Below are 23,360 nucleotides of genomic sequence, written 5' to 3'. Positions count from 1 at the left end.
GTGTACACACTCAATCACCAGTTTCGAGGATTCGGAGGAATGGGGTTTATCTGGGATGCTGCAGCCACACTGGTCGCATGCAGGGCTTCGGGCAGGGGCAGCACGAAGCCAGGCTCGGGCTTCTCTCCCACGTGCCTGAAATCCACTGGATCACGAGTTCTGGGAGTGCTTTAACCTGGATGACTCAAAACTCTTGAGTATTTTTAACTCAACAGCAATCTAAGAATGTACTTTTTCATACTGTTTCCAACACATAAATTAACGGCAGCCTGATTACATTTTCACTCTTGCTACTCGCAAGCCTCGTCCAATGCCAGTGGCAATAATCCCAGTGTTCACTAGCAAGTGTCTTGTTAAATTCAACTGAGGGTAGTGGTAGCTTTATCCTGAAAGGGAAGACTGTATTTAGCTTATATGAATTGTTTCCTCTTTTTAGATGAAAACATTTGTGGTATTTGAGATAATAAATAAATAAATAACATGTTGGTTTCGTCACCAATGACCAGCATTCTCTGAAAGCAATCCCTCAGCACTCTGATTACTGCCCAGTTATTCCCCAACCACACGTAAAAATCTAGAGTAGCCTATTCCAACATTTCAGAGCAATTTTTATTGACCCACTAACCTGTAACTCTGGGAAGCCTGGAGTTAAGAATGCAATAATGGCTAGCAAATACAAGTCTCCAAACAGAGTGTAATAACCTTAAGTAAACTACTGCCAAGCAAAAGTCCTGCAGATCAAACATTTCCCACGAAGCCTTATGCTATTAACCAGCAAAAAAGTCCCATGATATCTCCATAGTCATGCACAATAACAGAACATTGTGCTTCTGTTTACTTACATAGCTTATCTGCAATCCTGTAATGTATACAGTCAATCCCTCAGATGTAAATCACTCGTCTACTTAACATTACTTCACTTGTTAAAAACTTTGCTAGCTTTCTAGCCATAAACAAGGGCTTCATCTGGAATATCAGTTTTTAAGGGACGTACACTGGGCAGTCATAAGCCATTTCAATTTAGGGAGTCGATTTTACATCATTACATGGAGAAAAAGAATTGCTAATATATAAAGTTAGCATCAACGTGGTATTTATGAGGCGCTGTCTTTTTCCTACAAGAAACTGCAAAGCTCATGTATGCTTATTCTACCTTCACTCATTTCCTGGGTAAACACACCTCAGTAGACAGACAGCGAACCTAAAACCCTACTAAAGCCAAGAGAACCAACTAAAAACCTCACTGGACAGCAGTGGTTCACTCAGCACACTGCACTGACTTGACACTCTCCTGCTTTGTGTACTTTAACTGGTACTCATTCCAAAAACATCTCTCTTTTGCCTAATGTATTTCTTCCATCAGCACAGCCTCCTTCCTGCGATTTGTGCAATGTGGAGGAAACCAATCTTTAAACAAACAGGAACAAAAATTTTAAAGAAATGAAGGTCGTTAGGATGCTCCTGACAGAGTCACAGCGCAAGAAGAGAATCCGCTGCTCTGAAGCAACAGTGCTCACATGCACACACAAGCAGCTCCCCTCCTTGCGGCTCAAGGAGAGGAAAATCGGCGTGTAACACTTTTCCCCCGGCGCAGGAGGGGCAGAGCCCGCGGCAGCGCCGGGCGTGCAGAGGGGCGGTGCGGAGCGCGGGCCGGGGCTGCGCGGCGGCTCCTGCGGGGCGGCCGCCGGGGAGCGGCTCGGCGCGGCGCGGGCGGTGCGGGAGACGGCCCGTGGAGCCCGCGCTCCGGCGCCGCGGGGGCTCGGGGCTTCTTCGGCCCCGGCGGCCGGCCGGCGGCAGCAGGCAGCCCAGCCTCCCTCCCGGCGCTGCGGCGGGCGCGGCCGCTCGGGGCTGCGTGGCCGGCGGGGCGGGGAGGAGGCCGGGCCGGCGGCGGGGAGCGGCGGCAGGTGCCTCCCCCCGCCCGGGCGCCGCGTCCGTCCCCGCGCAGCCCCGCGCCCACCCCCACCCCGGGGCGGGGGAGCGGCGGGCGCCGCCGGGGCTGCCGAGGGAGAGCCGGGGAGGGGGAGGAGACGGCGGCGGGGCGGGCAGGAGGCGGCGGCGGGCAGGTGAGGGAGGGGAGGCGCGGCGCGACCGGCTCCTTACCTGCTCGGCGGTGGGGCATGCTGCGGCGGGCGGGGGCAGCGCGTCCCGGCGGGCCGGGGAGCCCGCCGCCGCCGCCCCCCGCCTCGGCAGAGCGGCTGCCGCCCCCCGGGCCGGCCGCCCCGCCGCTGCCGCTCGCCTCTTTCGCTTTGTTCCGCCGCGGCGGCTTCTCCTCTCGCCGCAGCCGCGGGACGCGTAACATGTGCCTGGGGAGGGCGGGCGGGCGCCCGGGGTGGCACTTTCGGCGGGGCGGGGAGCGCGGCGGCCGGGCCCCTCCGCCCCCGGCCCCGCGGAGGAGCGGGGCTGTCAGATCCAGCCCATCTGCCGCGATCGCAATCGGTCGCAACTGAATGGCTCCGGCAAATCTGCGCCGGCAGCAGGGGCTCGCCGCGGCGGGGGGGAGGGCCGGGCCGGGCGGGGGCGGCCATTGTCTGCGGCGGCGGGGCCGGGGCGGCCGGGCTCCCCCGGGCAGCTCCAGGGGCTGGGGGCGGCGGGCAGGGGCTGCCTGGGGAGGTGGCGTGCGGGCAGTGCGCAGCGGGGTCCCGCTGGCACCGGGGCAGATGCCCTCGGGCCGTCCCGAGGCGCGGGTTTGGACAGCTCTTCCCGCGCCCGCCGGTTTGCACACCCGTTCTGCATAACCCTAAATGAAACGTTAATCTCGGGTTGATGCCGCTTCGGCTGTCTTGCAAAGTTAAGAGAGAAGGCCCTCGCCGGGCCCGCGATGCGGGGTGAAGCAGCTGCAGCTCCGTCCGGCAGGGTCCCATCTACCGGGGTCTGGGCGTGCGACACGGAGGCCAGAAACTTCGGATGGATGCAGACTGGCAGGCAAAACTCCTGGCTTATGCCAAAAAACCAGTTTCTAAAGAATCTCTGGAAGCTTTGTCATCTGCTCGTCAAAGAATGGCAAGTACATTTTGCCCAGTTAAAACAGATCCCACTGGTACGTGACCAGGTTATTTGTAGAAGCAATACATTTAAGATAACCAAAGTGTAAAGCGAGCAGGAGCTTGGACAGGATTTTCAGGTTTAATTGGAGAAAGTGTGAGATAGAGGTCAGAGGGGGAAAAGTGAGAAAACCTGAGATGATGCCACCGAAAGGGAGATGGGTACACTGCAGTAAAGAGACTGCAGGAGTCACAAGGTGCAAAGCAAATCCTCATTATGCTGAGATGTGAATTAAAAGTAGAACTGTTATCAGAAACGAGAACTGCAGAAATAAGCCTTCAAAAACCAAGATGGCAGGAGTTCTCCTGGAGTTTGGATTTGGAGGTTTCTGAGCAGAGAGTGAATAAATCAGTCAAGATTGAGTAAATCAGTGGAACCACCAGAAATACCGCTCAGATTTTACTCAACAGATTGGCTGGAGCTGAAGACGATGCGTGTTGCAGAAGGAACTTCTTTCTGTGGCTGTACAGAGAACAACCTTTGCGGCCAACTGTGTGACTGTGGTGTCTCAGATAAACCAGTAGCGTGGTCTGTTAATGCAGATTTTCTTCCAGGAGGGGGATTCCTTTTTCTAGTATAGAATGGAAACCTCCAAAATTACTTGCATCTGTTCAACTCAAATGTCCGTTGTAGGGCAGCAACCTGCACAGGCACTTTGGTCGCTTCTGATGCAACAATAGTTCAGTTTTCTGAGGGCTGGTCTAGAGATCAGCCTAGTCCAAGTCCTTGGCTTTCCTTCAGTATAACTGTGTGAAGTATAAAAGCCTGTACAATGCTGCGATTCAGATAGATGATACAATGATACTCTTAAATACTACACAACTCTGAAAGAAAGCTGCAAAGAAGCATGAGACGGGAACTAGGCAGAATGGCAGCTGGAAGGTCAGAGTCACCAAATCCTGTAGTGTTTGGGGGTCTCCAAATGGATTCTTATTCTCCATTCCCTTTCATCATTTAAACTGTGATCCTATAGCAGTCACGTAGTACTGAAGTAATGTCTGTTGACATGTTTTATTGCTTTGCTGTGCAGGGAAACACCTTGAGCAACTCTCCTAAGAACTAGTTTTAATTACGGAGTTTAAAATACATTAATTGTCTGTTTAAATAGAAATAATGTCAACAAAATGTATGCACACTATAATGCCTGTTGCTTGCACAGTAAACCCAAATCACCAGTATAATTAGTGATTGAAACTGTAAAGGCTAAATGGCTTTTGACACTCGGTAAACATTCAAGTGGCTGCACTGGATCTGCCCAAAAGGTCTGTGTAGCTCAGTACCATTTCTTTCCAGTGTGACAAAACCCAAACATCCAGGGAAAGATACAACACTTTCTAGTCCTTGCCATCTGGAAGCCCAGGGATGTCCTGAGCCAGGGTTTGCCCTCTCCACGTGTAGTACATCTCACTACATTTTTCCATGACTTTGTCCAGCCTCCAGCTGAACCCATGTACGCTTTTAAAACCTCTGGTACCCTGTTGCAGGTGCTGTGACCCTTGCTTACATGAAAAATCTCTTCCCTTCATTGGTTTGTCAATGCAGCACCTGTTAAGTTTTATCCAGTACCCTGTATTTCTTGAACTGAAAGAAGCAGCAGACAATCTGCTCCCCTCCATGCAGCTTATGGTTTTAGGTCTTGTCATTCCCCTGCCTAAGTCAGTGCTTTTTCAGACTCCTAATTGTTCCATAAATGAAAACCATCTCAAGCTTCTCATGACCCTCTTCTACCCTCCTCTGAACTCTTCTGGTTCTGTTGTGCCCTTTCTGAAGTGGGGGACCAAAACTGCAACTGGGATTCAAGATGAAATAAAATCCCTGGCTTAATTATGATCCCTTCCTAGGTGTGGTACTGCCTGCAGATCTTAAAATACTGTTCCAGTCCAGTCAACAACTCTTTCTATCAGGCTGTAAATTACTGCATAGAAAGCTTTTATTTAAAGACCACATCTATCTTTTCACAGCTCTCCTTTCCCACATTCCTAGTTAAATCACTAACTGATTTCACCAGATATGCTAAATTAACCAGGACTACAGGAATGAAACAAAATTATTGCCAGTTCTTTAATTATTTTCAGGCCTGAGTTGACATCCACTGAAATCAAGAGCGATGGAATTTCTCTCCTACTCTGTATCTAGAAGTGATTTAGAATTTAAAAAGAACCAGTATTTATCTACAGTTTAAAGCTATAATTACAACTTGAAAGTATTTTTATGTATATTGAGCTGTACTGTTCCAGGCAGCTGAGATACTGCTCTTCTGTGTCTCTTTAAGATTAATAGTATCTCAGTTTCATACACAGCAATAAGTACATGTTCCAAATCATTAATTATTTCTTGTCCCTAGGCTTGCACAACTTTATCTACCATAGACATTTACAAGATAGTATACTAGTCTTCAAAGAAAATTTGTGACTTTGCTTACCATTGCTTTGCAGTGATACTAAACCCGCAATGCCCCTGCTTCAGAATGCTAACATGAAGCAGATGATGCCACGAGCTCAATACATTAATGGTAGCTGTAGTTTTAAACATAGAAACCTAACAGCTGACACTGACAAATGCAGTAATTGCCCAGTGAGGGATGTTGTCATTTTCTCAGAGATATCAAGCTGCTGTTGAAGGGACAGATACTTCTTCAACTGACTTCTGATTCTCAACTGGTATCAAGTACACATGGAGGTGACTTACTCCTGCTCTTTCGAATGGGAGATGCTTGGGATACATTTGCAGGTTGGAAACGAAGCAGACCTGCTTGAGTAGGGAGGCTGGACTGGATGATCTTTAGATGTCCTTTCCAACCCCTGCCATTCTGTGATTCTGTGTGAATCTGCACAGTCATCAGTAATGCCAAAATAACTGTGTAGTCTTCAAGAGAATCTGTGCTTCATAAAGAAGCTTTGTACATAAAAACCTCATGGGAAGAAACCTCCAGAAGTGTAATTATTAAGTTTAACTCACTTCTTGCCCTGTTTTTTAACAGTGATTTGTTTATTTACTAACACTGAAACTGCGTAGAGGTGATATAATACTAGATTTTCAGGTAGTCTAAGGGCAACTAGCATTTAACAGTAGTGGTGTTCCAAAGCTCCATTAAACATGAGTAGGGTAGAAATGGCGTGTACTGACATCATTTTTATAAACAATTGCTCTTTCAGCTTGATACAGGACACTGTTCAGTGAGACCTGAGGCCATGCTGGCCTTTTGGGGACTTCAATTCAAATATCAGGATGACTGCCTGTGCATCTGGGAAAGCTGCCAGGCCAGGCTATTACACAAAAAGCTGTGCAATAGTAACTGATGGGGACACTCACTGAGCACCCTGCAGTGGCAGAAAAAAATCACAGATCAGTCGCTCGAGGAGATGTTCCAGAACAAACTGGTCCCAAATAACTATATTGGTATTTCCCAGTACAGCCTGGTAAGCAGGACTGCAGAAAGACTCACAGTCTGGCATCTCTAACCTTCAGCTCCTGCTGCTGATAGTTACATTCAGCCTAAAAAGGATCTATAAAAGTTTACTCTTGATCTCAGTGGAAATGTAGCATTTAGATCCTTTGTGGGAATTGTGAGTATCTTTAGAGTTGGCTGAAGAAAAGGCCAAGCACTGCCATTTGCACATTTCCACGTTGCAGAACAGAAGTGAAAAGAAGTCGTGACGTTACCCATGATTGACACGTCACTGGGAGGACAGCGCTTGGCCATTTCTTCAGGCGTTTATAATGTATTACTAGAAGAATGCAGAAGAGATGCTCACCACTTTGGATCTGTGTTTCTGGACAGATCTCTCCCAAGGCTCTGCAGGAAGACAGGTACTTCCTTTGCATTTGATCTCTCTTCCTCAACCAGGAAAAATGGAAGATGATAAAAATACAGGAAGCTTTCCAGGAACCACGTTGTATGTACTTGTTTCTGTCAAAAGGACTGAAGAGGCTCTCAACTTGCCCACTAGTGGACTAAGAATCTGATGAATGAAAAGCAGTATTGGATTTATTACAGCATTACTGGGAATGAAGTAGGAAGAACCTGAGAGGTGGCATCCTGCTAGCATCAAATCTCCTCAAGTACTGTGCAGTGCAAGCACATGCCAATTCTGGCAGCACGTGGAGGCACATAGGCTTATCCCTCTGCTGTCTTTAAAGGTGCTGCATAAACTACAGCAAACTAAATACCCTGCAAAAGCTCCCATCTCCTTATTGGTAAGCATTTGATGGAGATTAATCTAGGTTTTCTGGGTGTTGCTTACGTAAATTACACTTTCTATAGACACTGCTTAGCTAATCAGGTGGTAATAAAATTAAGAGATCTGTATTTCTCAAGCTTCACTTCACTTTTTAAAATCTCAGGGGAAAATCTACATGGCCAGAGTTTGCAAATTCTGAGCTGTGCTGATTTAAGTAGGAAAAAGAATATGCCCAGGTCTTTAGTATGTGGTGAATCCTGCCTTATATTTGAAACCTTGTCCCTAGTGGAACCATTACAATGATGTGTATACAGGTTTATAGTATAAATACATGATCTTTTCTTTACAGCAGAATATATTGGAATTTACTCCTGATTTTTTAAAAAAGTGAATGGTCTATATCCCAGAATATGGATTGCTACAGACATAATGATACGCTTTCATTAACAGTTAAAGCAGTGGAAATGTCATTTGCATAAAGCAGGCAGAACTGATATGATGCTCACCCTGAATCTCCTGCCATGTGTGTGAACAGGAAGCCAGCCAAATCCTACTGAACTAAAGGAAGCTTTTAGGAAGTTGTGAAGTACCTCCACAAGGTCTCCCAGCCTGATTACAGTCAGCATTAGAGCTAAACAGGAGATCAGGTGAGCCTCCTGCATAAGGCTAGCTACAGATCTAAACTCCAGTTCTGCAAAACACACTCCAGTTCATCTGGATCTTTAGCTGCCAAGTGCACACAAACCCTGGAGAGAGGTGCTGACTGTTGCAGTAGAAAGCAGGAAGATGACAGTGATAGATCAGCACATGCTTAACATTAAATAGCAGGAAGAGGTGATGTCATGGAAGTATTTTGGTTGCACAGGTGTCCTGCCTTCAACTCAAGTGGTATTTACCCTGTAATAGGCCCAGCCAGATGACACAGGCATCTGCATCTATGGCTTTCTCTATATTAAAAGCTGTTTCACCAGAACAGCAACACCAATATACTTTAAAATTAACTCTCGAAAGAACAAGATAGAGCCTTTGTCTTCTCCCCTTGCCACTCTCCTGACAGAGGAGATCATTTACATGGACTTTGATACTGTGGAAGGCCAAGGAGTGGATTGGAGAGGACACCTCCAAATATGGGTCTCCTCTTCCACCCCTTCATCGTGCTATGGACTGTAGACATAAGAAAATGTTCTCCCATCAGAGGGCATGGGATAAGATCATCACCAAGCTTGCTTTAAGCCATAAAACCTTTCCAAGATTCAACCAGCAATGCGGGAGCTTCATCCCCCAGACTGGAGTGAACAGACTGACAACACGCAGTGCTGTGACATGAGAAATACAACCTTAGTATCAAAGCACTGAACTGGAACTCTGCCTTATACACAGATCTCTTGTACAAGCTCCATTACTTAGTGTATTGCCAACTGTATTTTTCTCTGTAAAAAGGGGATTATGTTATTGTTTCATCCTTGGGGCTGAGGAGATGAAAACCATTTCTCACCTTACATGAAACAATGAGGCCTTGTTCTCACATGGGATCCTAAAGTCTTGCTTTAATATCATTTAGAAAAAATAAAAATGTTGAGCATTACAGAATGAAATAGCAATGCTAAACTTGATTATTTAACTTCTCTTTCACAGTGAAACTGATTTACAGGGAAAGGTGTTAACCCGACTTGAATGACTTCATATATATTTCCTCACTGGCCTCCTCTACATCTGCCATCAGCGGTGCCCTGTTTCTAGACTTTATTAGTGAAACAGATCAGTGACGTACCATTCCTTTAAAAATAACAAATTCCTAATTCACTGTTTCTCCTTCCCTAAACTCACCACCCCATCTAAAAGCCTATCTCACAGCCTGTGTCTCTGCACAACTCATTTCTATAATAGATTTTGACATCCTGTTTTCATAAGAGCACAAATTCTCGTTTGTTGCCTTGCTGTAAATCCATGGGTTTTCCTCTGCCACATAGGAAACAGAGGCTCCATGTAAAGATGCAGTTGTTCAGACTTTGAGAAGACTTGAGGGCAATGTCACTGTTACTCATAGGAATTATTTTTGCTCCGTGAATAATTCCAGTAAAATAATTGGAATTATCTGCTGAGTGAAATATGGTTCAATGTGAATAAGCAAGGCTGTGCCTAGACATTAAACACCAAATAATAAAAAAGACACTACAGACAGTTTCCATTTGGAAATATTTGGTTTTTTACAGAGGAGTAGTGCATCATGATCACCAACAACAGACAGTTGCATATTTGTGCCTTACAGATCATTATGTTGACCTGTTATTTGGTTTTATATCTGAAGACAGGTCCTGTTTCAGCTGTGCCTGACTTTTCCCCACATGGCCAGTCCTTTCGGGTCAGCCTGTGTTTCCCCCATGCAGTGATGCAGCAGTTGTGCAGTGCATCTGTGCCGTGCCTGCTGCCTGCTACCTGAACCACAGCCCGCACTTCAGGAGATGCAGACAAAAAACCTGCCACTTACACTTAGCTTCACATAAACTCAGCTCCAAGCATATTTTTTTTGTTCTAACCCTAAATAGCCACTACAGTAATATGTATCTCTGCATACACAAAAGAGTTTGTTCTTATAAAAAATCGCAAACAAACGGAGAACCACGCCAAGATTATACATTTAATTTCCCAGCATACAAATGAGGATCTAATTTATTCTGGGCTGTTCATGCATTTTGCTTTTAACAAACATCCATATGTCAAAGAGACCTTCTACATACTTCCCTGCTGGAGGTTTTTTTTTCCTTTCAACTTGGTAGGGAACATTTGTGATCCTTATTCTACAAGTCTATCTAAAGAATATATTTTACTCAAGGCCTTCTATTTTTTAATTTCTGAGAAACCAATTCATGGCTCTAGCAGTCTCACTATTATGACAAGCATGCATCTGTGCAAAAAATATCCCAATCCCTAATTAATTGCAGAATGTTATTACCATTTTTTAAATTTAACATTGGTTAAATTATTGAATTTTATAAACATGACCATATGAGAACCACTTTCCCATCTTTTGCCTGCAGTTTTTAATTCTGGGTAGCTGAGCATAGATACAGAGATATTTGCTTGTATCAAAATGATTTTCTATTCAGGTGGTTTCAAATCCTTTATGTAATCACTTCAGTAACAGAGGCTTGAGACTTCACTCCTGGCTCACACAGAACTCACGTTCATGGCAGTTTTCTCCGATTGAAGAAATGGGCTGAGAGACATACTCTTAAAAAAATTAATACTTGTTACGCATGTGTAATGCCAAAATCAGCCCAGGTCGTATTTCTCATATATCACAGCACATCAGGCTGAACTTTGTTTTAGGTCAGGTTAGTAAATACTCCACAAATACATGCTCTAACAGAGGTAAAATGACTCGCCGTTGAAGGAGGTGTACTCACTGATCAGGTATAAAGTCACACAGAAAGTGACTATCAACTTTTATCAGTTGAGGACAGTTATTTTATGTGACTAATTAGTGAAACTGATTAAAATAAACAAATAGGTGTAAACTTCACAAGGTTCATTTGTAACCTTTAACCAATTCTCTCTTTACTTTTCTATGGCCCTATTAAATATATGATTTATAAGGCAAACAGTAAAACACTTGCTTTTCTGTATACTCATTATTTACCTTACTCTCACCCAGTTCAGTCATGGAAAAGTATCTTTCAAAGCTGTAGTGTGAGATAGGCATTGCACCAGGCAGTCAAAGGAAGCGAGGGGTTTTCATTCACAGATAACACAATGGCGGTGCTTTTTGTGGCCTGTAACTACATCTGCACTGCTCACTGAACCATCTAAATCTACACTCAGCTGAAGAAAAGCACATTTGGCCAAAAATCAAATACATTTTTAATTGGTATCCTAATGTGCATATTCAAATACTAATCCTTGGTAGAAATGCATCTCTGAGGCAGTATTGTGAACTCAGTTATGCACCTTGGTAGCCTTATGTGGGTTTTGTCCACCTTTTTGTATTAGTTTTTTTCACACATAAACTCACAAATCAGAAGCCTCAGCTTCAGAGAGGCATATATGATGTCAGTAGGTAACAGCCAAGTACCTGTAGTGATTGAATGACTTCTAAATGCCAAACTCAGTTCTGCTCTGCCTTGGCCAATCTCGCCACCAAACACTAATGGAACTGAAAAGAACACATCAGTGTTTTCATGGATTTTACAATTTCATCATATATATCCACTGCTGTATCCAGCAGTGTTGTAGAGATGTAGCAAAAAAAAACCCAAAACACCACTACTGTCTCCCTAAACAAATCCAACAGAACAAAACACTAGGAAAGATGAGAGGTGGGTGTTAGTGGCTAATAGCACAAACCGCCTTTTTCCTGGCTTTATCCATTATCAAGATGGTGTGACAAGACAGATTAAGAAGAAAAGAAGAAATAAGTTTTATGCTCTTACATACAAAAACAATCCAATCCAGTCCAATCCAGTCTCTACCTGCTGACCACAGGCTTTGGAACAATTTTGGAAGCGAATTCATTCCAAATATAGACCATAACTGCCATTAGCATAATAGACCAGAGGTAACTTTTGTCATCAGAAACTCCCAGAAAGGGTTGAAATGGCTGCTTTGACCTTAATTCCCCTTGGGCCAAGTTCCTAAGCCCCTGACAAAACAAAGACACTTGTGCAGAGCATGACCTTATTGAGCTGGAGTAGCATTTGGGTTTTTGCACAGTCTTCATAATATCATACATAGGGTTTTTCATTTCTTTGCCATGCCACTTACTCCCCTAAGATTAGTCCTTTTCTAGTCAAGCAGTTTAAAGCTAATCACAGTTGTTATTTTAATCTGTGCTCACCATTAAGAATTCTTGCAGAGCTATTTTGCTTGTTAGCAGTTACAGTCTCCCAATGGATGTTCATGATTACAGCAAAAGCAACCTGTTTAATACTCGGCACCTCTTTAGTATACAAGCATTACACCCTGGAGCACAGAAGCATCCTAATGCTGGTGATGAAAGTATAGCAAATCTATTTAACAATCTGGTTTTAAAAATACAGCATTGGAGAAATGCCATGCAGTCTTTGTGCACGTTTGTGGTCCTTCTCCTCTGTGTTTTTCATTACTGTAATAAGGTAATAAGAGGCTGTTGATCCTTCATTCATGTATTATATGATGGTCACGTCTGAAATGCAGCATATTCTCACACTTTCACCCAGACTAAAGGTTTAGTCTTGGTTTCAGTAGCACTAATAATAAAATCCCCTTGAAAGGTCTTAAGAACAGGGTCTGACCCTTGGATATTTAGGCAAGTATCCTGTGCTGAAATATTAATTCTTTCTTCTGTTAAGGGAACTAGTAATGGCTCACACTGAATGTTAAGGCTTAAAAATTATGATCTACTGTCAAGGTCAATTAGCAAAGACCTTAGGAGCAAATTTTTTGCTTCTTGTGTTGATTGTCCGTGTGATTTTGCCATAAAAATTACACATAGTAATACACATTAGCTGAATTAGAGCATTAAGTGACTATGTGAGAAACAACACTGCAGAGGGATCCCCCACCCCTGACCCAATTAAAGTTATTTCCAGCCAGGACAGGGCAGAGAAGTCTAAAATAATGCAGTATTATGGTTCAGTCACTATTGTGCATCATCTCCAGTGATAAATGTTGGTGATTTGCATCAATGGGGGTCAAATTTGTCTCAGGTTAGATAAATTTATTTTGTTCCAACTCAAGAAACGAGGAAGCACCAACAGGTCATTTTCATCATCCTTCATGGGAACATAATTATAAATTGTGCCATGTAAGAAAAGCTGTTGTGCAAAAGTCTGCATCTCTACATACTACTGAGGTACCTTCACTTGTTGTAAAGGTTTTAAAGAAATAAACATCAGAAGCAGGGCTAGAGGTCTATTTGAGTAGAAGGCTATAAAACGTGACCTAACCATAGCCAGTTCTCCTGGGACAGCAATTACAGCAATAAATGTTCCACAGCAGATGCTAATGCTGTGTATAAACAGTCATCCTCTGAAATGAAAAGAAATTTTTGCCCTCACATGTCTTTTAGGGTCCCATTGTACGAGTGGAAATGTAAAGGAAATGTAAAATTGATATGCGCACCATGGCATCGGCTTTAGTCTGCTCTGTCTTGGCCTGGCTGTTGTAAATCTGTCCTGGCTGTAAGTAACGCTGAAGGAGCTAAATGCTCAGAATTTGTGTCTGTCTTTTTTATTAGCTTGCCTAGAGTGAAGTAGGGGTTATTGGTCAATGTCAGGTTCGGCGCCTAGTGACCCACTGGGTTAAAACTGTGGTAGTCACAAATCAAGAGCATAATGAAGTCTGAGAAGAGGGCTACGCTGATTTATTAGGACATCTGTCTGGCTATAGACAGCCCAGTACTGCCCCTGTGTAGTGCGAGCCATTAGCATAATCCTCACCATGAAACATCTTCGAGATTTAAAAGAGCGAAAGAAAGCGTTCAAAAAAGACCGGCCAAACCAGAAGGGTTTGTCTTGTAGTGTTCATTGTATGTCTTAACTTTTTATACCAATACCCATAAAAATAATGTTTAAAGTAAGTGAATCTTTAAAAACCCACTGTCTTCAGTTTCCTAAAACGACTGGATTTTCAGAACACATCTGACTGTCTGGTCAGAGTAAAATAAAGTCACTACCCCTGCTACTTTTCAAAGGCTTTTTGATCTTTCAATTTTGTATTATTCATTCATTATTTAACCACAATGGTGCTACCCACATATAATGTTATCACCTTCATTCTTACAAAAACAATCTCCTGAATTCTCTGAACTTAAATGTAAACCTCAATTTTCCGTGCCAATCATTTTGAGTACTTTTGAGAGAAAGCAGGGTTTAGACACAAACTGAGTTTCACCTATAAATAAGACCAAGTCCACATCAAAAGTGCTGTATGCTGTAAATGTTGTAAGGCTACTGTATGTCCTATAGGTCAAGAAGTTTGAGAGACGCATACCAACTACTGCTCTCATGTGCAAAGCTACTCTCTTTTTGGACATGAGAGGCACTCAACTAGAAAATCAGGCAGATAGTTATTTCTTCCTTGAAACAGAACTAAGGTGAATCAGGTTTCAATCTGTAGAGATTAAATTATTCCCTGAAGATTACTTTAAATTTGACTAAGTATTAATAAAGATTGTCCCTGATCATCTGCCTTCAGAAAAGGAAAAAAAAGGATGAAATATTGCATTTCAAAGAAATAATATGGCTGTGAATGTTGAATGAGTTTCATCACTGGTATTGTTCCATTTCCTCTATATTAAATGCTATCCCAGATAGGAATTCAGATGATGACTATAAAAACATGAGATAGTGTGCAGTTATTAAATAGTTACTGAATGCTTTGAAAAAACAAAGTACAAGAAGATACTGCTGTCATGCAGCTCTTTTTAGACCAACTCTGATAATAACAGTTCTATATAACTGAAAAGCCTGGAAGAACTAATTTTTAAATGATCAAGAGATAATTAGCTCATTAAGGGCGTGAGACTTATGGGGCCTCTGAAGATTAGGTAATTTCTTGGCTATCTACCATTTCATATCAGAACAGCCTTGAGACAACAGCTAGAGAACAGTACTGCAAAAAGACAGTAAAGAATCTATACCGTTTGTGCCATCATGTCACAGTTATGAATGACACTTGATAAAGTAGGGAAAGAGACAAACAATGCACCACCTCTTTTCCTTCTTAACGAAGGCATCAGCTGTAACACTGCAGCAAAACCTACTGAAATACAGTATGTAATAAAATTGCCGTTGTAAAGAGGAAACTATGTCTGGGATGAAGTGAGCACCTTTTTGAGAGAGCTGACAGCCTCCCCCTGTGAACAGATGATATTTCCTAGACCAGGTGAATGCCTGGAGGTGTGCAAGGTCCTACAGCCACCATAGTAGAAGGATGCAGAGTTTGAGATTTTCAGAAGTGCTCGTGCTGCTACCACATGTGCTGTATGGCAGAGCAGCTGCACACTAGCATGTGGAAAGCACTGCTTTGCTTAGGCTGGAGTTAAGTCTGGGCAGCCTGCGCCAAGCAACATGAAGAGAAAAAGAATCAGGAAACTTGCATTTTCAAGAGTGCTGCAAAATGTTAAAATTGTGCTTATTTTCGTTTCAAAACTCAATTTCTTATGCTGCTATGCTGTTCTTTTGGCTATAGTTTGTGTGCCATTCAGTGCAAACACTTACATTCAAGAATATAAGAGCATTTCTTAAATTCAGTCCAATTAAAAGAATCTAGAGTTAGTCCACTGCTTAGAAAATCAAACATGAGGAAACTTGTGTATGTGTGTAACTGCCCTGGATAGCAAAGGCAAGATTCAACTCGTGGGTGATGCCCTACTTATTTCACTCAGGTAAGATTTGCCAGTCTGCAAATAATTAAAAAGTGGAGAAACTGAATACCCAATCATTTATTTGAACTCAAGAATGAAAACTATGGAGTGCAGCATTTTTTATCCAAAGTAGCAACATAAATAAATACATGTGTGCACAGTACTTGCCTCCATAAATTCCAGCGTTGTTCTTCCAGCTGAGTCACTAAATGCTCTATGTATTTGTTTGAGTCCATATATTCCTAAAGAAAATAAGATTTAAAGGTTAGCTTTTCAATGTTCAGAGTACTTGTAACAATTTTGAGTAAAAGACAGTCATTCTGTGGCATCCACTTTCATTTTGTGGCATCCGCTAAGATTATCCCATGTAAAATCATAACTATGTAAAAATCTAGATTAAAGGCAAATTTGGATTCAGGAAGTAGCCTGATACATTTTTCAGAGATTATTTGAGGGGAAGACAGTGGGGATATGCAAGCAGCACAAATAAATTAGAGTACACGTAATACACATCCATATTCTAAGCCCAGAATTATCTTCCCTGGATCCATAGTGAAAAATGACTTCTCAGCACCGCCTTCATGCACGTTTTGTTTACTCTAGGTATAAATCAAAGTGAAATGAATATTTGACTCAAATATTTATTTCATGGATGGTATGAAAAATATTATAGCATGTACCCTGTTTGAAAATGAAACGGTAACTCAGGTGCTATATCATTTTCTAGTTCAGCATTTGCAGATGCTATAACTTGCAATATCAGCTATATGAAAGCTACCTGGATTTGTGTCTAGACAGAATTTCTGATAAATAATCATCATCAGATGAACAATTTGGATCTTTTCTTATTGAAGCCTGTTCTTGAAACTCATTGCAACGTGATGATGTTTATTCTCAGCAGAGAAATACATCAGTGGTAGCAATACACCACTTCATTTTCAGGAGGAAGGCAACTTCAGTGTTATTTATATAAAATATTTCAGAATGAACCCACAGAATCACATGTGATATAATATGATATATTTGAATGACAGCAGTACCAACACAGCCACATTACTATTATTCTGAAAGCCTATCAGTAATAATACAACTCTCTTGAAATATCTCACCAAAGCAAAAATACATTTCAAGCCTCATACTTCAGGAAATAACAAGTGTTGGAGTACTATATGGAAAAGAATCCATCTTCAGTTTCTGGAGACAAAAGCTCCTTTTTTATAGCTCCACTGTTTCAGCTTTGGATATCACAAAACCACTTTGTGGGGTTCTCTCTTACATTAGGAGTTGTTTCTTTACTATTATTATTTATTTTGTGTACAAATATGGATTTTTGTTGCGAAGTAGTTGGTTCTTCTGAGCCATTTATCTTCATGAGCAGGAATATGAGATAGCTACCTCAGGGACAGTACATCATCGTGTCTTCTCAAGGTGAAGATAAATGTTAGCTGATATTAACAGTCATCATTTTCATTGTACATCTTTATTTTTCAGAACTGGAATTGTTTGAAGCAACTCTGTGTTTCTGCCCACAACAATTATTTTCTTATTCTGATTAAGAGCAAATGCTTCCTCAAAGGCTGTCATGACACAAAGAAATGGTCCCTGGCACAGACGGGAAGGAGGCGTAAGACGCTGCTCTCGAGGAGCCTGTGCAAGTGTACCTCAGCCACAACCTGCTCAAACTGCACCCCATGATTTGGGTATTGTGAAACTTTCCATTAAACTCCATGGTTGCCCCAAGCTTAAATTTTAATCTAACTGTTGTAGATAGATGTACCTTGTAAACGTTAAATAACGTAAATCCTGATAAATGCCGTGAACTTCAGTGGCATTAACACATTAGATGCTGGCATCAGCATCAGCTCTTACCCTCCCTGTTACTTGACTAAGTTGAATTTTACTTGGAGTACACAGTGTCAATTAAGCAGCAAGCTGCTTCTAAGCCAATACAATTAAAATCATTCTGTAATCCACATATATTACACTTCACAAAAAACACACTGTACAAAGGTATAATGATGATTAGTTGCACTACCAAGTTCTTTAAAACAAGATGCCTTTTTTCCACTTAATACTTCTTACTGCAATGAACCTGGTATAAATTAGTATTAATACCTTTACATTTTTTAATGTAATATTAAACAGTATTCCTGATTTATTCATCAGCGCACTTTGCCCTACAGGCAAGGATAGCATCAGCAGTTTTATTCTGCACAATTCTACTATGACAATATAAGAAACTCATTCTGAAGCAATTTTCTCAAAAATATTGCCTAGAAATAAAGACGATGGGGAAAAGAAAGCAATGTGTTTATCCTATATGACTGCTGCCTTTACGTTAAGTTTTTCCTGTGGCAAATCAGAAATGTTATTCTATTTCTCTTTGAAGATCTGCAACTCAGGAATATGTAGTTTGTCAGTGTATAAAAATCAAGCATGATTTAACAGAAACATCATGATCAGAAGTACCTCCTTTCTTCTATGCTGCTGTGACACATTAATGTGCCAGCCCTGTCCAAATTGAGCCATCTGCTTCAGACAAGGTCTCTGTTCCCAAGCCCAGGTTTCTGCTCTTTTCTGCTGTCAGCTATCACAATAAGCTAAGTTCTGCAAACTGTGGATCAGAATCCAGTATTATCATGTTGTCAATGTGAAGCAAATAGCAAACAGTCATTTGAGACTTAGAGTGATGTTGTGATTTAGAGTAACTTGGCACATTCAGTAAAAGCATAAAATGTGAGGAAAAAAACCCATAGTAATCACACTTGTTTACAGTTGGACTCAACAGTCTTAAAGGCCTTTTCCAACCTCAGTGATTCTATGATTCTATGTTCACAAAGACTATATACACAGTTCGGTAAAGTACCAACGTTTCTCGATACTCAATAGATCACATTGAGAGGAGTAACACAAACATTCTGTAGCTTCCTTGGAGCTCTGTCATACAAACACTTGCACCATGTAGGCTTTGAGTAGCACAGCTAACTGTCAAGTATGAAAAATTACACAGTGTCATTTTCTGATGGGAGTAGAAGACTTCCATTCTTGGAAGGAGGACTCAAGTGACACACATATGTAAGAAAAATACCTTTTCCTTAAACAAAAACAGAGGAAAGATCCAATAACTGAGTAAGGATAAGAATCATGCAGGTAGACACAACTTATACTAGATACTAATTTCAATCAAACAGGAGAGAAAGGCTCTGAAAACACAGTGGCCCCAGGGTTTCAAACATCGCTTACAGTTCTGCCTGTTCCCACTAGAAGGCTGAAGACTGAGCAACTGCAAAGCAGGAGGGGGTAAAGCCAAGGCAACATTTCCAATGTTATGCAGCACTTTTAATCTGAAGTTGGAGTCTCCAAATTAGTGAATTTTTAAATATCTGATGACATTATATAGCAATTGTGGCAGAGTGGAATTGCCATCCATGCTGTTACGCACGGTTGTGCTAGACCTCATCAGCCTGAGCTATACTGCCTTTGCTTTGAGTCCCACTCCAACCTCCAGCAATTCCCTCCAACTTACAGGACTAGTGAAGTCCATGATTGGGGAAAAAAAAGGATTTTTTTTTAATTAAGGATCAGAATTAAACCTGTTCCCTTCCTTCTCAGTTAGTTCGATTCCAGCCAGAAGGATTTCAGTCCTCCATCTATCCTCCTGTGATGGCATATAACTGCACTGTTTTAAGGAAAAAAACCCTTCTGTAATGTGTTTAAATGTGGTAGAAAATCTTTTTAACAGCTGCATAGATTTTGGCATCCAGGAGGAGTTGGTATGCAAATGTCACATACCAGCTCATCTAATTTAGAGAGCATTAGAAAATTGCTTTAGCAAATTTGTCACTGTCGCGAGGTGAAGCACAAACCTACAAATATACCTCAGTATGTTTTTTGACAGAACTAAATACATAGCCTTGCAGGGCTTCATTGTTTTGCTGTTTGTTTTTTTCTTTTCTTTGTTAGCTGGATAGCTGTCAGGAATAAAAGAGGGGAAGAGAAAGGAAATGAAGTGCCTCCACTGAGGCCTGGGATCCACTGCTTGGTATTTTGGTTGGTTATGTAGGTATTTGTTCTGGCATATCCATGTTGTTGTGCTGGGCAGGCTATCAAAAATTATACAGCACACAGAACATTTTCCCATCCCTTGTTACAGAGCAAACCCTTAGGGCAACCTTAGGCTTGTAACACAGGAGTCCTTCGCTGGAAGCTAGAGGTGATAAATTTAAGCTAATGAAGTAGCACGTAGTCTCTGCCTCTCTTAAGGAACTTGCACAGCTTGGTATCAAAGAGAGTTTAATGAGCTTAGCAATATGTGAAAAGGATTAAGGATACAGTCGTTGATCCAGCAAATCACTTGATTACATACTTAATTCAATAGGGCTACTCATGTGCTAAAAGTTAAGCATGTGCTTCAGTGCTTGTACTGGGCGGTGGGCAGTGGGCACTGGGAGGTGGTTGAGGCCATCCCGCAGCAGTGACAGCCCAGCTCCCCTCCACGGGCACCCTGGGCCAGGCATGCGGTGGCACAGCAGCTCTGCCTGGCACGGCTGACCCATCCTCAGCCAGGCCCAGCTCAGGGTGCAGAAGCACAGCTGAGATGCCTGAGCAGCACAGAGAACACAGAAATGAGGACAGAGACTAGGCCAGCAGTTGCCTTCCTGCAGACTGGCTTTGAAGGAGGGATGGGAGGTAAAGGTTACATTCAGTCCTGCAGAGCTGACGCAGCCTATTCTCTCTGGGGCACGTCTAATTCAGCTGGGATGAAGTCGGGCTGGGATGGATACTGAGCACAGAGTCCTGATGCAGTCCTCTGCAACACTAGCCCTTGACTCTGCTAATATTTGTATTTGAAACCAGACAGGCAAGCATCAGCATGGATTCAGGCTCCTGTGCTTCACAGAAGAGGATGTTTGTGCTTGGGGAGCACAGAAAAACACCAAATGAACAGCCTGATAAATGCATAGACAAGTTCCTGAGAGTCTCTGGAGCCATCCAGCCCTGGAGACAGGGAACTACACAGAGAGCCCACAATCATCTGTTGCAATGTGGAAAGTCGTATTTTCACAGGGAAAGGTTATTAGAAATCAAACAATAACAAAGCTGTCTGCAGCCAAACAGCAGACTGTTGCAATTAAGAAATGATGTTAGCAAAGCAATGAGGGGGACATCTAAGCTGTTACACCAAGTATAGAGACATAGGTCATCTTGGAAGGATCTTGGAAGAGTGCCCTGGGGTAAAGCTTTAGATCTAGGGAGAGTGTCTCCAGAGAATATTATTACTTTTAAAAATTATTTATTTTTATTATCATCCTGCTGCATAAACCTCTGATAGAAAATAGGCTTTGTTCCAGCAGCCTGAGCAGACGCATATACATATACACGTCTGGACCATGTTTTTTGCATGTCAGAAAGCATTACAGTTGAGCATTTGAGTGAGCTGTCTGTTACACAGCGTTACTCATCTGCACACTAAAAATAACTCAGGTATAAAAATGAGAAAATCTTTCTGGATTAGATATCTTTTGTCACTGCCATCAATACCACACCCGATGAGACTTCTCACCTCTGGTGCTCAATAGCAATAAAAGCTAAACCTTGCAGATTACGAAAAGATCTGTCAAAACTGCCATTATTGCTGATTTATTCTTGTCCTACCTGATTTCAAACATGTTATTTAATTAATTAGTTTTACTAAAGACTGATGTGAAAGTCTACATTTAGAGCCTCTACAAAGGAGCAGAAGGCTGGCAAGAGCCCTCATGCACATACTGTGGAATTATGCCATTATGGTAAACCCAGTAATGATTATTTTAATAAATATAGTGAGCAAATTTCTTAATTGTTCGAAATCACTTAAGCCTGAGTGAACAGTCTGCATTACATCTCAGCTGCAGTGATTGAAACTGATTTACCAACTCATCTGAAGGCAGTTGTTTTTGTACAAAATCAGCTAGGTTCTCCCCCTGCTGCTGCTTGGCTTCTGCTTTGCACCCTATTAAATGGCACTATCCACAGACAACAGCAGAGTTTAATAAAGCCTGAAATAGCACCAGCTCATTAACTAACAAACAGATTCTGCACCCTTTGCACTCCCAATACAGGGATGCAGAGATAGTTTGCAGCAGGATGCCATCCAGATTCGCAGCTGGCATACAGAGCCCCACTGCATTTCAGTTTTTGCCAGTTTGTCCCCAAAGAAGTCCAAGCTCTGGGATAATGACGTGGGTACTCTGCTACTCAGGGACACCTGATGTTCCCGTTCTTCCCACATGGGGACACAGAGAATGCTGTAGTTTTCCGTTATCTTCCACCAGCTTATAAAACCTTCTGCTTTCCAATAAGACATTTTCTACAAGTAAATCTCATGGCTCACACAGGCATGTGCTGGATAGGTGTATGGACAGTATTCTGCGAGGGCTCTTCCCTGGATTAGTAGACCATTGCTGGGAGGTGAAGGACAGATTTGGCAAGAACTACCTCTGCCATTCAGATTTCCAGATGCTTGTTTGGGTTGTGCACACTTTAAGTGTTACAGTGGTTTTTACATGTAACTTATACAACCTACATGGGCCCTGATATGATAGTTAATCACAGCAGGTAAGAGGGTAGCAGTGATGCTGAACATAAGTTCTGGGAGAGGAAATGCTAAAAAGCTGACTCAGTTGAGTTGACTTTACTATTAAAGTAGATCAGTGAAATAAATCAGTGAAGCATCTTGGTACTGGGAACGAAGGAAAGGATCCCAGAGCTTCCCAGCTGCTACCTTGTGATGCTAAGGAATTAAACTAAAAAGGAAAAGAGTATATTCTTTCAGCTTTCCAAAGGGAAGGCTGATGACAGATTCAGACAGCAAAAGAGCAGAGAAGTTTTCAGCTGGGCTAAATCTTGTGCCTCTTTTGATACATGTGAATGCTGTCATCTTGAAGGATGATGCAACAGTCATAGTAGTACAATATTGTATTTCCCTTGTAAGACCTCTCCTAAGATGTTTGTTGTCCTCTAGCAGGGACACACCATTTCAGTTCAAAGGTACATGATTGTTCAGAGAGGACTCTGAGAATCTTAAAAGGGAGATACAATACTCCTCACCAAAACCAGATGACTAAGCAACTTATATAACAATATGAGCCCTATCCTCTCTCAGGGTAATTAAACAGAGCCCAAGATAAAGTGAGTGTTGGGATAAATTCCTGAGATCAGATAGATGAAAATTATATTGTACAGAAAATAGGTACTTACACGGATGATTTCAAAATGAGATCCATTAAAAATGTGCTTATTTGACATATAGGAGTGTTTTTCAAAATAAGTTAGGATGTAAAGTAAGATAAAGAGAATAAAGTCAGAAACTAAGATGATGGGTGAAATACAAAACAACAGAAGGATAGCAGGAGTGAGTAAATACAGTGAACATGTCTAGAACAGACAGATTTTTTTTTGGTATAAATATCTTTTACTCCAAAAATGTATCATTCCTTAGGCCTAAAAGTCTCTGTGAAAATAACAGCTATGGAGGTTTTATCATTTTTACTAAATACTGAGCAAACTATTCTCTTTGGCTGTATCAGTAAAGAAAAATGGATATTTTGTCCAACACCTATTTTTAGCTGATTTTCTTTCCCTGAAAGAGTTATGAATCAGTGAAAGCAAATACAAAGCATTACCTGGAATTTACTACAATTATCTTGGAAAAGAAAAGGACCATATCATACCAGAAAAGCTTTAATTTATTAGACAGCCTCTAAGTCATGGAGCTTTTATCACCAGTTAACAATTTCACTGGACAATAGATC

General features: G+C 42.0%; 1 protein-coding gene across 1 annotated transcript in view; it reads right to left on the bottom strand.

Moving 5' to 3' along the window:
* The window catches only part of NCKAP5 (NCK associated protein 5), a 369,143-nt gene that overhangs the window by 247,928 nt on the left and 97,855 nt on the right, over positions 1-23,360 (bottom strand). The window contains exon 2 of the mRNA XM_062005050.1: positions 15,732-15,809. Coding sequence (XP_061861034.1) covers positions 15,732-15,809 — 78 coding nt within the window. The remainder of the gene's footprint in view (positions 1-15,731; positions 15,810-23,360) is intronic.

The sequence above is a fragment of the Colius striatus genome, chromosome 11, assembly GCF_028858725.1.
Source record: "Colius striatus isolate bColStr4 chromosome 11, bColStr4.1.hap1, whole genome shotgun sequence".
In the NCBI taxonomy this organism is placed as follows: Eukaryota; Metazoa; Chordata; class Aves; order Coliiformes; family Coliidae; genus Colius; species Colius striatus.
The sequence above is the reverse complement of the archived record's forward strand: the minus strand, read 5'-3'. Positions and strand labels throughout refer to the sequence as shown.